At 63.7% G+C, this 12,929-nt stretch overlaps 2 protein-coding genes across 4 annotated transcripts; one reads left to right on the top strand and one right to left on the bottom strand.

Annotated features, from left to right (window-relative positions):
• The first annotated feature begins 1,091 nt into the window (after window positions 1–1,091).
• On the top strand, window positions 1,092–5,795 carry LOC120246885 (complement C1q binding protein). The gene is made up of 6 exons (XM_039254530.1): window positions 1,092–1,377; window positions 2,191–2,341; window positions 3,855–3,951; window positions 4,939–5,034; window positions 5,196–5,318; window positions 5,406–5,795. The coding sequence occupies exons 1-6, from the start codon at window positions 1,173–1,175 to the stop codon at window positions 5,553–5,555; spliced, it is 822 nt and encodes a 273-aa protein (XP_039110461.1). The 5' UTR covers window positions 1,092–1,172; the 3' UTR covers window positions 5,556–5,795.
• Window positions 5,796–5,853: 58 nt separating this feature from the next.
• Window positions 5,854–12,873, bottom strand: RPAIN (RPA interacting protein). 3 transcript variants are annotated; one of them, XM_039254529.1, is made up of 7 exons: window positions 12,459–12,868; window positions 11,078–11,248; window positions 9,880–9,940; window positions 8,593–8,704; window positions 8,374–8,437; window positions 8,034–8,174; window positions 5,854–5,999 (listed from the first exon to the last, which is right to left on the bottom strand). In XM_039254529.1, exons 1-7 carry the CDS (start codon window positions 12,711–12,713, stop codon window positions 5,970–5,972), a joined length of 834 nt encoding a protein of 277 aa, XP_039110460.1. In that variant the 5' UTR covers window positions 12,714–12,868; the 3' UTR covers window positions 5,854–5,969. The 3 variants fall into 3 exon arrangements, 1 of the variants encoding a protein (XP_039110460.1); XR_005532173.1 differs by lacking the exons at window positions 5,854–5,999; window positions 8,034–8,174; window positions 8,374–8,437 and adding an exon at window positions 9,270–9,460 and having other exon boundaries at window positions 8,620–8,704; window positions 12,459–12,873; XR_005532174.1 differs by lacking the exons at window positions 5,854–5,999; window positions 8,034–8,174; window positions 8,374–8,437 and adding an exon at window positions 9,270–9,457 and having other exon boundaries at window positions 8,620–8,704; window positions 12,459–12,873.
• Window positions 12,874–12,929: the final 56 nt, after the last annotated feature.

Raw genomic sequence — 12,929 nt, 5'->3', positions numbered from 1 at the left:
GTGGGCACGGGGGGTGTGGGCATGAGGTGTGGGCATGAGGTGTGGGCACGGGGTGTGGGCACGGGGGTGTGGGCACGGGGTGTGTGGGCACGAGGTGTGGGCACAGGGGGTGTGGGCATGAGGTGTGGGCACCGGGGGTGTGGGCACGAGGTGTGGGCACGGGGTGTGGGCACGAGGTGTGGGCACGGGGTTGAAAAGCCCGAGCTCCTCCCCGGCGGGCACTCTGCGGTGACACTGCAGCAGAGGACACTTTCCCGTGGGGGACAAGGCGGCACCCGGGGCCGGGGGCGGGGCCGCCCATCATCTCTGACGAGCCAGGCTGCACACGTAGCTGATCCACGGAGGGTCTGCAGGTCTTCGCGGTTCTGACGCCGCCTAGGAAGCCCCGCTAGCAGGGGCTTGGGCACGTGGGTCCCGGATCACGAGCGTGGTCGGGGCTGAGGTGCCCTCTCAGGTCTTGAGAGCCCCCGTTTTCTGAGCCCCCCGCTCCCGCTCCTCGGAACGGGGCGCGCGCGGGGCGGGGTGGGGTGGCGTGGGGCGCGCGGCCAGGGTAGCGCGCTCGCCGGAGGTGCAGGCCGACAGGGCTGTGCGTGCCCGAGGAGGGGGCTGCCCGCAGGGGCGATGCCGGGGAAGGGGTGTGGGCCGAGAGGAAACACGCTGAGGGGGTGGCGCTCGCCGAGGGAGGTTCACTCGGGGGGAGGGGAGGGCGCGAAGGGGGTGCACTCGGAGGAGGGAGGTGCGCGCTGGGGAAGGGGGCCCCCGGGGGGTGCTGTACGCTGGGGAGGGGGTGCAGGCTCTGGGGGGTGTCGCAGGAATTCAGAGGGCGCGCCCTGGAGCTGAGCCGCCCGCCGGGCTGAGCGGAGCTGCGGGTCCCGCGGGAAGATGAAGTCCGCGCGGCCGCGCTGACCTCGGAGCCCCGGCGGCTGGAGGTCGGGCGCACAGAGCAGGCGACCCCGAGCGGCGCCCCCGCCGGCCAGAGCGCGCGCAGCTCGAGGCCCCAGGCCCGCGGGCCGCACCGGAGGCCCCCAGCAGGGGGCGCCGCGCAGCCCTGCGCCGGGGCCCGCAATGCGCCGGCGCGGAAGCGCTCCCGGCGGGGGCGGGACTTCCGGCGGAGAGTGTTAGGGGATCTCGGCCCGGGTCGTCCTTCGCCGCCGCACGTGTCCGCCGCCGCGATGCTGCCTCTGCTGCGTCGCGTGCCCCGCGCGCTGGGCTCCGCCGTCGCCGGGCTCCGCGCCGCGCCCGCCCCGCCGGCCCGGCCTCTGCTGCAGCCCGCGCCGCGGCCGTGCGTGCGGTCCTTCGGGCTGTTCCGAGTGCGCGCCGGCCTCCTGCTCCCCCGCGTGCCCTGCAGCTGCGGCTGCGGCGCGCTGCACACCCAGGGTGAGGCTCGGCGTCGGGGCTCGGGTCGAGGGTCAGGGCTGGGTGGGTCAGGGGGCTCGGGGTCGGGGATTAGGGGGTCGGGAATCGGGTGGAGGAGTCGGGCCTCGGGGTCGGGGGTCAGGGCTGGGGGGGTCAGTCGGAGAGGGTCGGGGGGTCGACGCCGGGGACCAGTGACAAGGGGGTGGGGTTCGAGGGGTCCATGGGCGGGGCTAAGGGGTCAAGGGTCAAGGACCGGGGCGGGGAGTCGGGGATCCTAGGGCCGTCGNAAGGACCGGGGCGGGGAGTCGGGGATCCTAGGGCCGTCGTTGGCGGGGGGCAAGGGGCAAGGTCTGGGGTCAGGACGGCGGGGGGGGGGTGGTCTGGCTCGGGGCGGTGGCAGGTTCCCGTAGGCTGGCTGGGAGCCCCGGGCACCCGGTCCACCGCCCTCACCCGTGTTCCTCCGCCCGCGGGTGTTTCCCTTTGTTGAAAGATGCGACTAAGCTCTGGGAGGGGCTTTATCTGAGTCTCAGAGGACCCTTGGGAATCCCGGGTGTGGGGGGTTCCAGGCGTGGTCAAGCGTGGGTATGAGGTCACTGTTGGAAACCGTTTTCCCAGAGGTGAGCTCAGCTTCCTGATTTAGTGTTTCCAGCATTTTTACAGATGGAGAAACTGAGGCATCGTGGGTGGGAATTGGACCCTGTTGGTAGAGCCTGGTTGATGGCACACGCATCAAACGGTCCCAGGTCCAGGCTTCAGGCTGCAGTAACCCCAGGTGGCGGATAGGTTTTAGCCGGACTGGGTCTTTTGCTGCGTCTTAACAGATTGTTATTTTAGGAGACAAAGCGTTCGTCGAGTTCCTGAACGATGAGATTAAGGAAGAAAAGAAGATCCAGAAGCATGGGTCCCTCCCCAAGATGTCTGGGGGCTGGGAGCTCGAAGTGAACGGGACAGAAGCCAAATTAGTGCGGAAGGTGGCTGGAGAGAGGTAAGTGCAGGCGGCCTGCGGGCCGGGGGGGGGGGTGTCCCTGAGTGAACCCGGGGTCGCACGTGTGCCCTCCCGGCGACACGGTCCCTGCACGCAGATCTGCTGTGTTCATGAGACAGTAAGGGAGCAGCACGGTGTGCGCAGCGGAAGGCTGGTGGAGGCTCGGGAGGCCGGCTGTCCCTCCGGCTGAGGCTGGGTGCACAGACTGCCGCCCCCCCGCGGAGCGTGCTGACCGGCTCCACCGCCGGCTCTGGCTGCGGAACCAGGACCCACTCCCTAAACGTGAACTTTGTGGCCTGCGTGTAGGACGGGGTACCGCGTAGAGAGTGTGGCCACCAGGGCGGTGGGGGCTCTCACCTGGTTCTGCTGTTACGACCCCCCTGTCGTGAGTCCACTCTGTGTGCTGTAAAGGAAGGTTCTCATTCTCGGGGTTTTTGCCTAGAGGGCGTCCTGTCCCCGCAGTGGGGTGTGCTCTGCGACTTCGCTGAGGAAACCGTTTTCCCGGGGCGAGTCGTAGGCAATTCTGGGTTGTTCTGCGTCAAGTCCTCGTGAATGAAGGCGTTTCTGTGCCGGGAGCCCGGCTCGGTCAGCGCCGCTGCAGGTTAGGCAGGTCCTGGGGCTGACCGTCTGCCCGGCCGGGCCGCAGGGAAGGGGCTTCCTGGTGCGGCTCGGGTGTGGTCTGTCAGGCGAGGATTCTCGCACCTTGAAGTTGTCTGGGTGTCTCAGGCCTGCTTTCTGATAGTGAAACTTCCACTACTTTTTTTTTTTTTTTTTAAAGTTTATTTATCTTGAGAAAGAGAGAGAACTGAGCCTTTAGACAGGGGAGGGGCAGAGAGAGGGAGACAGACTTTGGAGCAGGCTCCAGGCTCGAGCTGTCAGCACGGAGCCCGACGGGCAGTGGGGGAAGTCTCAACTCAGGGACACCGGAGAACGTGACCGGAGCTGAAATAGTCAGACGCTTAACCCGCGGAGCCCCCCAGGCGGCCCCACAGCTGTTTTGAAGAGTTGATCTTTGTTCCAGTTCATCCTGAGGCCTCTCTTCCCTTAGCCTGAGGCTGCCCCGTCCCTCCTCACCCCCCCAACCCGTGGCTTCTCTGCCCTCCCAGCACTTACTCCCTCTCGGCCACTGGAGGGCGCCCCGGGCAAGGCCAGGGTGGGCTAGATAGGCACGGAGATGACCGGTGGGCGCGGTTGGCAGGGAGCCCCGGGCGCCGGCCTTGCCTCCCACCCAGGACCAGATCTGGTGGAGATAAAGTGGGGCCAGTCGGGGCGCATCAGTTGACTTCCAGCTGCCGTGCGTGGTGGGCTCAGTCACACCCGCTAAGTCCGTCTTGGGGCCTCGGATACTCCTGCCGCAGGTAATTCTGTCAAGTCAGTCGCGTTAGAGACATTGTTTCAATCAGCATTTTCAACTGTAGCCTCTTTTGGAACCTCGAGAACTTCTGGGAACTTCTTTATGCATTGAATACTGAGAGAAAACCACAGCGCTTCGGGTTTTCTCTCGCCCCGGTAGGATCACGGTGACGTTCAACATCAACAACAGCATCCCACCCACGTTTGAGAACGAGGAGGAGCCCCCCCCGCAGGGACAGAAGGTGGAAGAGCAGGAGGTGAGCAGGGTCTCAGCCGCGGTCTGAGCGCCGACAGCCATTCCAGGGCCCTTCCCAGCGCGCTGCCCGGGAAGGGACGTGGGGGGACGCAGGGGCCCCGTCCTCGGAGCTCTGCTCCCCGAGCAGCGGTCTCTGGCCAGCGTAGCAGCGCCGTGAGCCCCCCCGGCCCCCAGGCTTACAGTTCGGCCTGTGTTCTCTTAACGGGAAGGAAACGAACTGGTCTGAAGCCTCCTTCCCATGATCGGGGGTCGCGTCCCAGGCTGGCAGTAGACACAAGCCACTGAACCAGGTAGCAAAGCTGGGACATGAGAGATTTGGGCGCCTGACACCTTGGCACCCCAGTCCTCAGACCTCTCAGGAGGCTGTGTGTGCCACAGGGTCCCCCAGGTTCCCGACGCAGATTACAGCCCCCCTGGTGTGTGTCTGTCTCCGCCACCCCGGCCACGGTCCCCCGATCCTGGACGGCTCCTGTCCGGGCCGGTGCTTCAGCCTTCTGGACGGCCAGTTAGCCGGATGCACCGGCCTCGGTTCTGGGCCCAAACAGGAAGATCCCCAAACGGTCAGCGGGAGGGAGGGAGGGAGGTTGGGGGGACGGGGCGGCTTCGCAGCCTGTGGGTGGAAAACCTGTCCAGGGAGACGAGGCGCGCTAACTTAGCTGGCACCGGAATTCAGATTTAATTCTAAGCCTGGTAAGTTCCGCGCACAGCGTGAGGCCCCGTTAGCCATGTGATCCTCTGCCCTCGAAGACCTCGCGTGTGACTCTAGAAAGATCGGCCCGGGACTGGTTAGCGCAGCTGAACAAGCTGGTGCGGGGCCTCTGTGCTGCTAAAGATTCCAGGCTCTTCTGCACGAGCACGGGCGCGTAGTGTTTAGAAGCGGCTGACGGCCCACCCAGCCGTGGCCATCAGGGCCCTGCGGTGAGCTCTGGGGTCCAGGCACGCACCCCCTGCTGGCAGGGCGCGCCCTGACTCGTTCTCGCTTCCCCAGCCTGAACTGACGTCCACTCCCAACTTCGTGGTGGAAGTTATAAAGAACGGCGGCAAGAAGGCCCTGGTTCTGGACTGTCACTACCCGGAAGATGAGGTGCGTAGGGGACGAGGAGGGCCCATTCAGAGGCCCGCGGGCAGGGGAGGAGGCGGGGGGGGGGGGGGGCGGGGGGGGGGGTAAAATCTGGTGACTTTCAAGCTAATAGTCTGGTTTGTCTCGCGAACCCCTTCTGTTGCCCAAACCCCGTCTCCTCTCAGGTGGGACAGGAAGAGGAAGACGAGAGTGACATCTTCGCCATCAGAGAAGTGAGCTTTCAGTCGGTTGGCGAGGCTGAGTGGAAGGACACGAATTACACGCTCAACACGGACTCCCTGGACTGGGTGAGTGCTCCCTGGACTGGGTGAGTGCTCGGGGCGGTGGGCGTGCCCGGGTCCCGGGGCCGCAGCGAGTGGGGTTTCTCCCTCCAGGCCTTGTACGACCACCTGATGGACTTCCTGGCCGACCGGGGCGTGGACAACACCTTCGCCGACGAGCTGGTGGAGCTCAGCACGGCCCTGGAGCACCAGGAGTACATCACGTTTCTCGAGGACCTGAAGGGTTTTGTCAAGAGCCAGTAGACGGGACGGGACGGTGAGCACGTTACTTTACGGCCGGCTTCGGCCAGGGACGAGCCCGCGCTGCAGCCGGACACGCGCGCTCGCCGGTGGTTTTCCTCCTGAGATCATGGAAGATAATTCAGATTTAAATTATTTCTGTTGGCCTCTCGTTTACTATTTGTTTATTTCTTCAGTAGACTGTCGCTCCCGGAATTTTGTATAACGTAATGACGGACAATAAAATTGGTTTAATTCCTCCAAGGTGCTCCGTCTTTTCTGTTCCTTCCTTAGCCTGCATCACAGAACACCCAAGAGCAGAGACGTTTGAAAGTTTTTAATACAAAATAAGTTATAAATTAAAGGTCTGTATTTACAAGTCCCTTTGTCACACGGAGTGAGCAGGCTCCACCCCAGAACGAGGTGCCCAGGCAGGTTCTAGACGATCACCGTCCAAGTGTCACAAGCCTGGAATTTCAACAGAAAGGCAGAGTCACGAACATCATCTCAGGACGTGGTTCAGGACTAATTGTAGTGACCTCTGCTGCGTGGGGGTTGGGGGCCAGCATGGAGAGCTGGCTCTGGGGCTGTACCAGGGACCCCCTCCCACAGCCCCAGGAAGACTGCCTTGGCCACAAGCCACAGTGTGGACGCCTCGGGCTCAGATCAGACCCTAGAGACAGACTCACACCCTCCCCCTTCGGACGGGGCCACCAGAGACGGTATTCAAGCTTCTGATGGCTGGTATCTTTTGTGGCTGAGCAGAGAGAGGAGGCTCCTTCCACTGACCCCAGGCCTGAAACAGGCATGTGCCGCAGGGGGGTACAGCCCCCGCATGTCCCCCCACCCAGGCAGAACCCCAACTTGAGGCCCAGTCAGTACTGGAGCGGGAACAGGCCCCTAGCTCCCTGATGGCTCACTGGCCACCATGCCACGGAGTCCCCGACGGCTTCCCCAGGGGATACGCCTGGCTTCCTGGGGTCTGGCACCCTCTAGCCCGTGACCGGCCTGGACCGCTCGCACGTCTCCAGCCTCCCACATCCTCGTGGCCGCACGTGACGTTCCGTAGCCCACACCTGCAGCTGTATCGCGCCCCCTGCCTGGGCAGAGAACCCCTGCAGCCAGCCCCCACGGTCCTGGACTCCCCCTTATGTGAAGCCAGAGGCCTGGTGACCGGAGCTCCCGCGCTCCAGGGACTTGAACTTGATTGTGCTTCCGTCCCCCCGCCCTGGGCCTGCCGTGGTCTCTGCCCACAGGGAGCCAGCTGTGCCCCCCCCGCCCCCGGCTTCACTCTGCCCAGTTTTGGGGCCCCGTCAGTCAGAGGAGTGGACCCCATGGACTGGGGCCCACAAGGGCCATGTGCTGTGGTGCCGCTAGGCGCTCAGCACCCGGGCAACCCATCGCCTGCCACTCCCTCGGCCCATGGCCCCGGGCTCACGCTCCCACGGCCCACGCCCTGGGCTCACGCTCCCACGCCCCACGGCCCCGGGCTCACGCCCCCATGCCCCACGGCCCCGGGCTCACGCCCCCACGCCCCACGGCCCGGGCTCACACTCATCCCTCTCACGAGGAGGCAGGAGCCGAATCCGCCGCACCTGCACCGTTCAACTCCCTCACCCACCTCAGCCTCTACTTTCTCCGGACACATGAGGCCCCTGCCTGCGTGCGGGGGCCGGGAGGGCAGGAAGGCTGTGATGTCACCTTCCGGGACCGACGAGCGGCGCCGTGGCAGGGGCGCGGCATCCGGCGCAGCGGGGCCCCAGGACAGCGGGACTTGCTGTGGGGACAACGGCCCTGCGGTGCCCTGTGGTCGCGGGCAAACCTGCCTCGAGTCACTGGGCGGAGCCACGGGCACGTGGGACACAGCGGGCACAGGAGCCCTGGAGACACCCGGCGCGGGCCTCCCACTCACCCCAGTCCTCCCCACACCGCCTGCGGGAAGGCACCCCCCCCCCCAGCCGGGACGCTGGAGCCACGGCCCCCGGGACCCCAGCGCCGGTGTCCCTGCTCCCTGGTGGGGCAGCTGGCTGGACCGCTAACTGACGGGAGTCTGCGTCCGGTCCCCAGCAGTGGGGACACGCCCACCCGGCCAGACAGAGCCCTTGGCACTGCCGCCTCCCTCCCCACCGCGCAGCCCCCTCACAGGCCCTGTCTCCTCGGCGACCCGACGCCGTCCTGCCCCCTCCTGCACGGCGGGCACGCGCCGGCCTCTCTGGGTCCCGTGAGTGGGACGTAATCCGCTGCCGGAGCCAGGCGCCCCCTCCCGCGGCCTCCGCCCCCTCCTTTCTGGTAGTTTCATCTTCCTGGACAAGTACCTTCCTCACGGAACAAACCACTTTTCAACACCCGGCCGGTTCAAAACAACAAGAATTTAAAAGGAACAAAGAAGAATTTAAAAGGAACAAAAGCCTAAACATCTGCGTGTCTCTGAGCCGGACGTCCACCAGCGAGGGAAGAGACCCTCGACCGGGCCGCTCTCGCCGGCGGCCGCAGCAGGCTTACCGGGCAGCTCATGAGAAGAGCGGGCTTTTCTCCCATCCCCCCGGTGGCCGAAAACTCAGGCGTGTGGGGACAGTGCGCGCTGTGCTCGCTCACGCTGTCCTCGATGCAGGCACGGAGCTTTTGCTCCGTCAACTCCGGGGCCTAGGAAGTAAGACCGTTAAACTACGACCTCATCCCAGCTGCCCCGGAGTCAACAGCTTGAAAATCGGTCCCCATCATGTCCGGTAAGAGGGCTCCTCCCGTATTTTAAGGCTATGGAAGCTGAAATTCTGAATTCTAGTGTTCAAGAAAGCAGGCCCACGCGGGAAGAGGACACATGTCATCTGCATGTGCAACTTACCTGAGAGGAGAGGTACAAGCCACACGGACATGTGACCACGCCGCTCGATACCCTCAGGTTGGACCTGGAAGCAGAGTTGGGGTCAGAGAGGTCGGCGGCCAGCAGACCTGGGTCCCCAGACCCCTCCAGACAAGCAGCGTCTGGGGCGGGGGAAGCACTACTCACCTCTGAGCAGGGGGTGGGGACCGATAACGCTGGGAAGGTTTTGAAAACTCTTACTTTGTGCACACAGGACAGATGAGGGGGTTTGCTTCCCATTCGGCCAGCATGATGCTGAGACACCGCTCATCGAACTGCAAGCTCTTCTCATACTCGCTGATGATGCTCCGCTCTGCAAGGCAAGGGGCCCCTGGGATGCTCGCCCCGCCCCCTCCCGTCCAGCCCCGCCCCAGCTCCCCCACCCCTCCCCGCCGGCCACGCCTCCACGCTAGGGTCAGCGCTGAAGGCTTCATCCCCCAGGGAGTAATTCAGGCCAAATCAGACTACCGATCACAATCCCAAGACATTTACCGCGTGGTCAGTCTCCATCCCGCTGGCCCTCCCCTCCTGTCTGACTCTCCTCCGTGACCACCAGCGGGGAAGTGGGGAGGACAAGGGACAAGGACGTGACGCCCCTCCGGAGGCTCGGGGAGCAGCGTGTAGGGGGTCAGGGCCCCGGGGCAGCTGGAGAGGGCGGACGCTTACAGGGCCCGGCCCGCCCTGCTCAGTGTGGCGCGCGCTGTTCTCGTGTCTGGACACCCGGTCTGTGCCGTGCACGGCCTGCGTTCCGTGTGGCATGCGCGCCACGCCGCCCGGTACATGGTAGGAGGAGGGACAGAGGGGACGGAGCTGGTCCCTGCTCTCGATGAGCTCACAGCCCAGGCTGCAGAGCAGGGCGTCAGCAAACCGCAGCCCACCTCCACCTCCGCCTTTTCCAATGCAGTTCCCTCGGGGCGGAGCTGTGCTCAGGGCCCGCGGTTAACAGACAGGAACCGTTAACAGACAGGAACCGTCGCGCGGGCCACGACGCACACAACGGATGTTGCTTCTGGTCGCACCACCAGCCGCGTCCCTGTCCGCTATCCTCCGTCCCAGGCTACCTTGTCTGCTGGCCACCAGGAGAGAGCAATGGAACGTGGGGTCTGAGCACAAGGCTCAGCGCACGGGAGACTCTTCCAAGAGGAAGGGTGGACACGCAGCCGAGACTTGATTAAAAATGGGCCTTCTGACCAGAGACCGCCTGAAGCGGAGCGGGGTGGCTAAGAACCAAGATTTCTCCCTGAAAAGCGGTCAGCGGGGCGCCCGGGTGGCTCTGTCGGCCAAGCATCCAACTTTGGATCAGGTCACGATCTCATGGTTCGTCAGTTTGAGCCCCGCGTCAGGCTTTGTGCTATCAGAGTGGAGCCCGCTTCAGCTCCTCTGTCTCCCTCTCTCTGCCCCTCCTCTTTCTCTCAAAAATAAACGTTAATACCAAAAGAAAAGCGGTCAGCATCAGGGCAGCGGGTGGGAGGCGGCCCCAGAACGCACCTTGCTCAGCCAGCTCCTGCTGGATCTCCTCGAGCACGGCCAGGTCCACGGGCTCCTCCAGCTGCAAGACAAAGTGGGCTCGTGCGAGGCTTCAGGTCCCAAGCGGCCAGCAGGTCCCAGCGGGACTCCTACTTGGAGGCTGGCTCGAAGCCACACGGAACCGAGGAAACGACGTGGGAGTGTGGTCACGCTGAGGAGTCGTCAATGACTGAACCACCGGGAACAAAATAATGGCCCCAAATGCGGGGGGAGACACTCTAGGGCAGCAACGACGTATTTGTTCTGCCAAAAGCATGTAAGTGCCGGAAAGTTCCTGACCTCTGTAAACCTCATCTCAGGCCTCTGTGAAGCGGGAATAAAGCTGCTTGAGAGCTCCCGGGAGCCCCATAGCGCACCATCTCTGCAGACAGCCCGCATGTTCCCGGGGCAGTTTGCCAACGTTTTCTTACGTTGTTTGCACGACGCTACCTTCTTCGTGGTATGAAGGTGAAGCAAAGCTCAGAGGCGCAGGAGGGGTAAGAGTCGAGAGCAAAACCAGGGCCAGAGTTCCAGAACTACGGACTCTTCCTGCACATGGTAACCCGCTTCCTATCTGGACCCAGGCCCCAACTCTGGCCAAGGTTAGGATTAGAAAGCTCTGGGGGCGCCTGGGTGGCTTAGTCGGTTAAGCGTCCGACTTTCACTTGGGTCATGATCTCTCGGTTCGTGGGTTCGAGCCCCTCGTCGGGCTCTGTGCTGACTGCCAGCTCAGAGCCTGGAGCCTGTTTCAGTCTGTGACTCCCTCTCTCTCTGACCCTCCCCTGCTCACGCGCGCTCTCTCTCTCTCTCTCTCTCTCTCTCTCCTAGAAATAAAATATTTAAAAAAAAAAAAATCAGAAAGCTCTGGGACCTTCTCCAGGAGAGAGCATCCTAGCCCGTGGTGCCGAATCAAAATTTCCAGGGAGGGAAGCTGAGGAGTGAAATTTCTGTTCAGTTTCCTGAGATGCAGTGATATAGCACACCGGCAGTCTGGGACGTGCGAACCAGGAATCCAGAAGAGTCTAACGTTAAAGGCGAAAGAGCCTGGGTTAAGGGTGGTTGGAACCCTGAGTGGGGGCTGGAGGGTGGTGGGGTTAGAGGACTTGGGCAAACAGGGAGAGAGGACACCGGGCAGTCCTGTGCTGTAGCCCCTCCCCCAAAACACACACCCCAGCCTGACCTGAGCCAAGCCCTCTGGACAGCCCTCCACCGACTGCAACGCGCTCCACTCTTCTTCCATCACTTCTTGCACCAGAAGGGTGCTCGGGGCGCTCCCTGGCACACTGCCTCCCGCCTGGCGGTATCTTTTCAGAAGCCTGTCCCGGCTGTTCCTCATTCTCTCCAGGCATCCCTTGGAAGGAAAAAGACGGGGAGCAAGTCCATTAAAAACTTTGGGGGGCACTTGTGTGGCTCAGTCGGTTAAGCGTCCGACTTCAGCTCAGGTCATGATCTCCCAGTTGGTGGGTTCAAGGCCCGCATGGGGCTCTGTGCTGACAGCTCGGAGCCTGGAGCCTGCTTCCGAGTATGTGTCTCCTTTTCTCTCTGTCTCACTCTCCTCCACTCCCGCTCTCTCAAAAATAAACTTTTTAAAAAATTCTTAGGCTAGGTGTTAAGACATTAAAGGAAATGTACAGACAGGAACTTTCAGCTATCACCTGAATTATTGTTATTTCTGAGTATTCCTCTCCAGTCCTTACCCACACGCAGACAGGTGAAATCACAATGTTTTGTTTACTATCCCAGACTGGAGTATTTCGCAGCCTGTCTTCAATGCCGGCGTCCTTAATGGTTGGGTCACAACAGCTCAGCCCCCACGGTGTCACCACTGGACGCAGGGTTACTTCCGCATCCCAGCCGCTCCAGGCATGGCGACGACAGCCGCCTTTCTGGACACGGTGTCTCAGCCCAGGACGATTTTTAGCCCCCGTGGCACATCTGGCAATGCCTGGAGACACTTTTTGCTGTCGCTTGAATTGTGGGGCTACCCGCATCTAGCAGGTGCAGGCCAGGGAGCTGGGCGACACTCTACCGTGCGGACAACAGCGCCCCCAGCGGTAGAGACCGGTCTTCCTCAAAAGGTCCACAGCCCAGGTTGACAAGCCCCCGCTGTCAGCCTTATTTCCAGCACCCGTGATTTTCCTAGACTACAGGACCTCTGCCCCTTTCTGGAAAGCCGGGTCACATGATAGGAACCACACTGACGTCAGAAGAGGTCACAGTGCGGCAGGGGCACGTCCCTGCTGAGACCGTCACGGAGGCGCCGAAGGAAGAGTCTGGGGCAGAACTAGGCATCTTTTCCAAGAATTGCTCGACTCCTGTCTGGACTGGAAGGCAGAAGCCAGGCGCCTCCCTGGCGCCTACCCACCACCGCCGGCAGGGGGTGCTGGCACCCGGCCGGCTCGCCACGACCCCGCGCGCAGGGTCCGGAGCCCCGGGAGCGCCCGGCCCGGCCCCGCCCCGCTCCAGGTCCCCCGCCACCGCCCGGCACGCGGGAGGGCGGCTCCCCGGACGGGGTAGGGGTGACGGCAGCACGGCCGAGGCTCCCTAGGCCCCACGCCCACCTGCCGGAAAGCCTCCTTCCAGGACGGCGAACCCGCCGCCTGGTAGAGCGAGCGGCGCCGGTGACCCCGCGCCTCGTCCATCTCGTCTCCGCGCGCGTCGCCGCCGGGAAGTCCCGCCCCCGGGAGCGCGCCGAGGCCGGGGACTTGTAGCTTCCGGGCGCTCGCGGCGCGCGCTCGCGGGGATTTCCGGGAAGGGCCGACTCCGCGGCCCGCCCCTCCCGGAGACGCAGTTGGGGCGTCCCTGAGTGGTGGCATTTGTGAGGTCAGCCCTACGTGGGCTGAGGGAGATCCATCCCGAGGGATGGCCGGCTTGGCCAGGAGGACGTGTCCGGCCAGCAGTCAGGGACGCAGTACGCGGCTGTGGCGCGGGGGCAGCCTTCCCTCAGCCGCCGAGCCCCCGCAGGCCGCGTGCTTCCGGGCTGCCTGCTCGGTGATTGGCCGACGCGCGACGGGCCGCCCGCGGATTGGCTG

This window comes from Hyaena hyaena, unplaced genomic scaffold (genome assembly GCF_003009895.1).
Source record: "Hyaena hyaena isolate Hyena2069 unplaced genomic scaffold, ASM300989v1 scaffold_492, whole genome shotgun sequence".
Lineage (NCBI taxonomy): Eukaryota > Metazoa > Chordata > Mammalia > Carnivora > Hyaenidae > Hyaena > Hyaena hyaena.
The sequence above is the reverse complement of the archived record's forward strand: the minus strand, read 5'-3'. Positions and strand labels throughout refer to the sequence as shown.

Bases quoted from the DNA above. Each gene is read 5' to 3' on its own strand.
- LOC120246885 (XM_039254530.1), top strand. From the start codon at position 1,173: ATGCTGCCTCTGCTGCGTCGCGTGCCCCGCGCGCTGGGCTCCGCCGTC. The intron at 3,952-4,938 runs GTGAGCAGGGTC...TCGCTTCCCCAG, and splicing joins AGAAGGTGGAAGAGCAGGAG to CCTGAACTGACGTCCACTCC. The intron at 5,035-5,195 runs GTGCGTAGGGGA...GTCTCCTCTCAG, and splicing joins GTCACTACCCGGAAGATGAG to GTGGGACAGGAAGAGGAAGA.
- RPAIN (XM_039254529.1), bottom strand. From the start codon at position 12,713: ATGCCACCACTCAGGGACGCCCCAACTGCGTCTCCGGGAGGGGCGGGC. The intron at 8,705-9,879 runs GTGCGTTCTGGG...CTTGCCTTGCAG, and splicing joins GCAGGAGCTGGCTGAGCAAG to AGCGGAGCATCATCAGCGAG. The intron at 8,438-8,592 runs GTAAGAGTTTTC...CTCTGCTTCCAG, and splicing joins ATCTGTCCTGTGTGCACAAA to GTCCAACCTGAGGGTATCGA.